General features: G+C 69.9%; 1 protein-coding gene across 1 annotated transcript in view; it reads right to left on the reverse strand.

Moving 5' to 3' along the window:
• Positions 1 to 256, reverse strand: part of BHLHE40 (basic helix-loop-helix family, member e40) — a 4,450-nt gene that overhangs the window by 3,846 nt on the left and 348 nt on the right. The window contains exon 3 of the mRNA XM_010570387.1: positions 55 to 162. Coding sequence (XP_010568689.1) covers positions 55 to 162 — 108 coding nt within the window. The remainder of the gene's footprint in view (positions 1 to 54; positions 163 to 256) is intronic.

The raw sequence follows: 256 nt of genomic DNA on the forward strand, positions 1-256 counted from the left end.
GTCCGCTCCGGGGGAGGGGGGGTCCGCTCCTGGGGGGGGTCGGGTCCCGCTTACCGTCAGTTTGAGGTGCTCGGGCAGCAGGTCCTTCAGCTGGGCGATGCACTCGTTAATCCTGTCGCGTCTCTTCTTCTCTATCAGCCGGTGAGGCAACTTGTAGGTCTCCTGCGAAGGCAGCGGGAGCGGGTCAGCGCTCCGCGGCCGGGGGACGGGGCGGGGGACCGGGGGGCGACACCGGACACCCTGCACGGCCATCGCT

The sequence above is a fragment of the Haliaeetus leucocephalus genome, unplaced genomic scaffold, assembly GCF_000737465.1.
Source record: "Haliaeetus leucocephalus isolate CR32 unplaced genomic scaffold, Haliaeetus_leucocephalus-4.0 Scaffold2, whole genome shotgun sequence".
NCBI classification, from domain to species: domain Eukaryota; kingdom Metazoa; phylum Chordata; class Aves; order Accipitriformes; family Accipitridae; genus Haliaeetus; species Haliaeetus leucocephalus.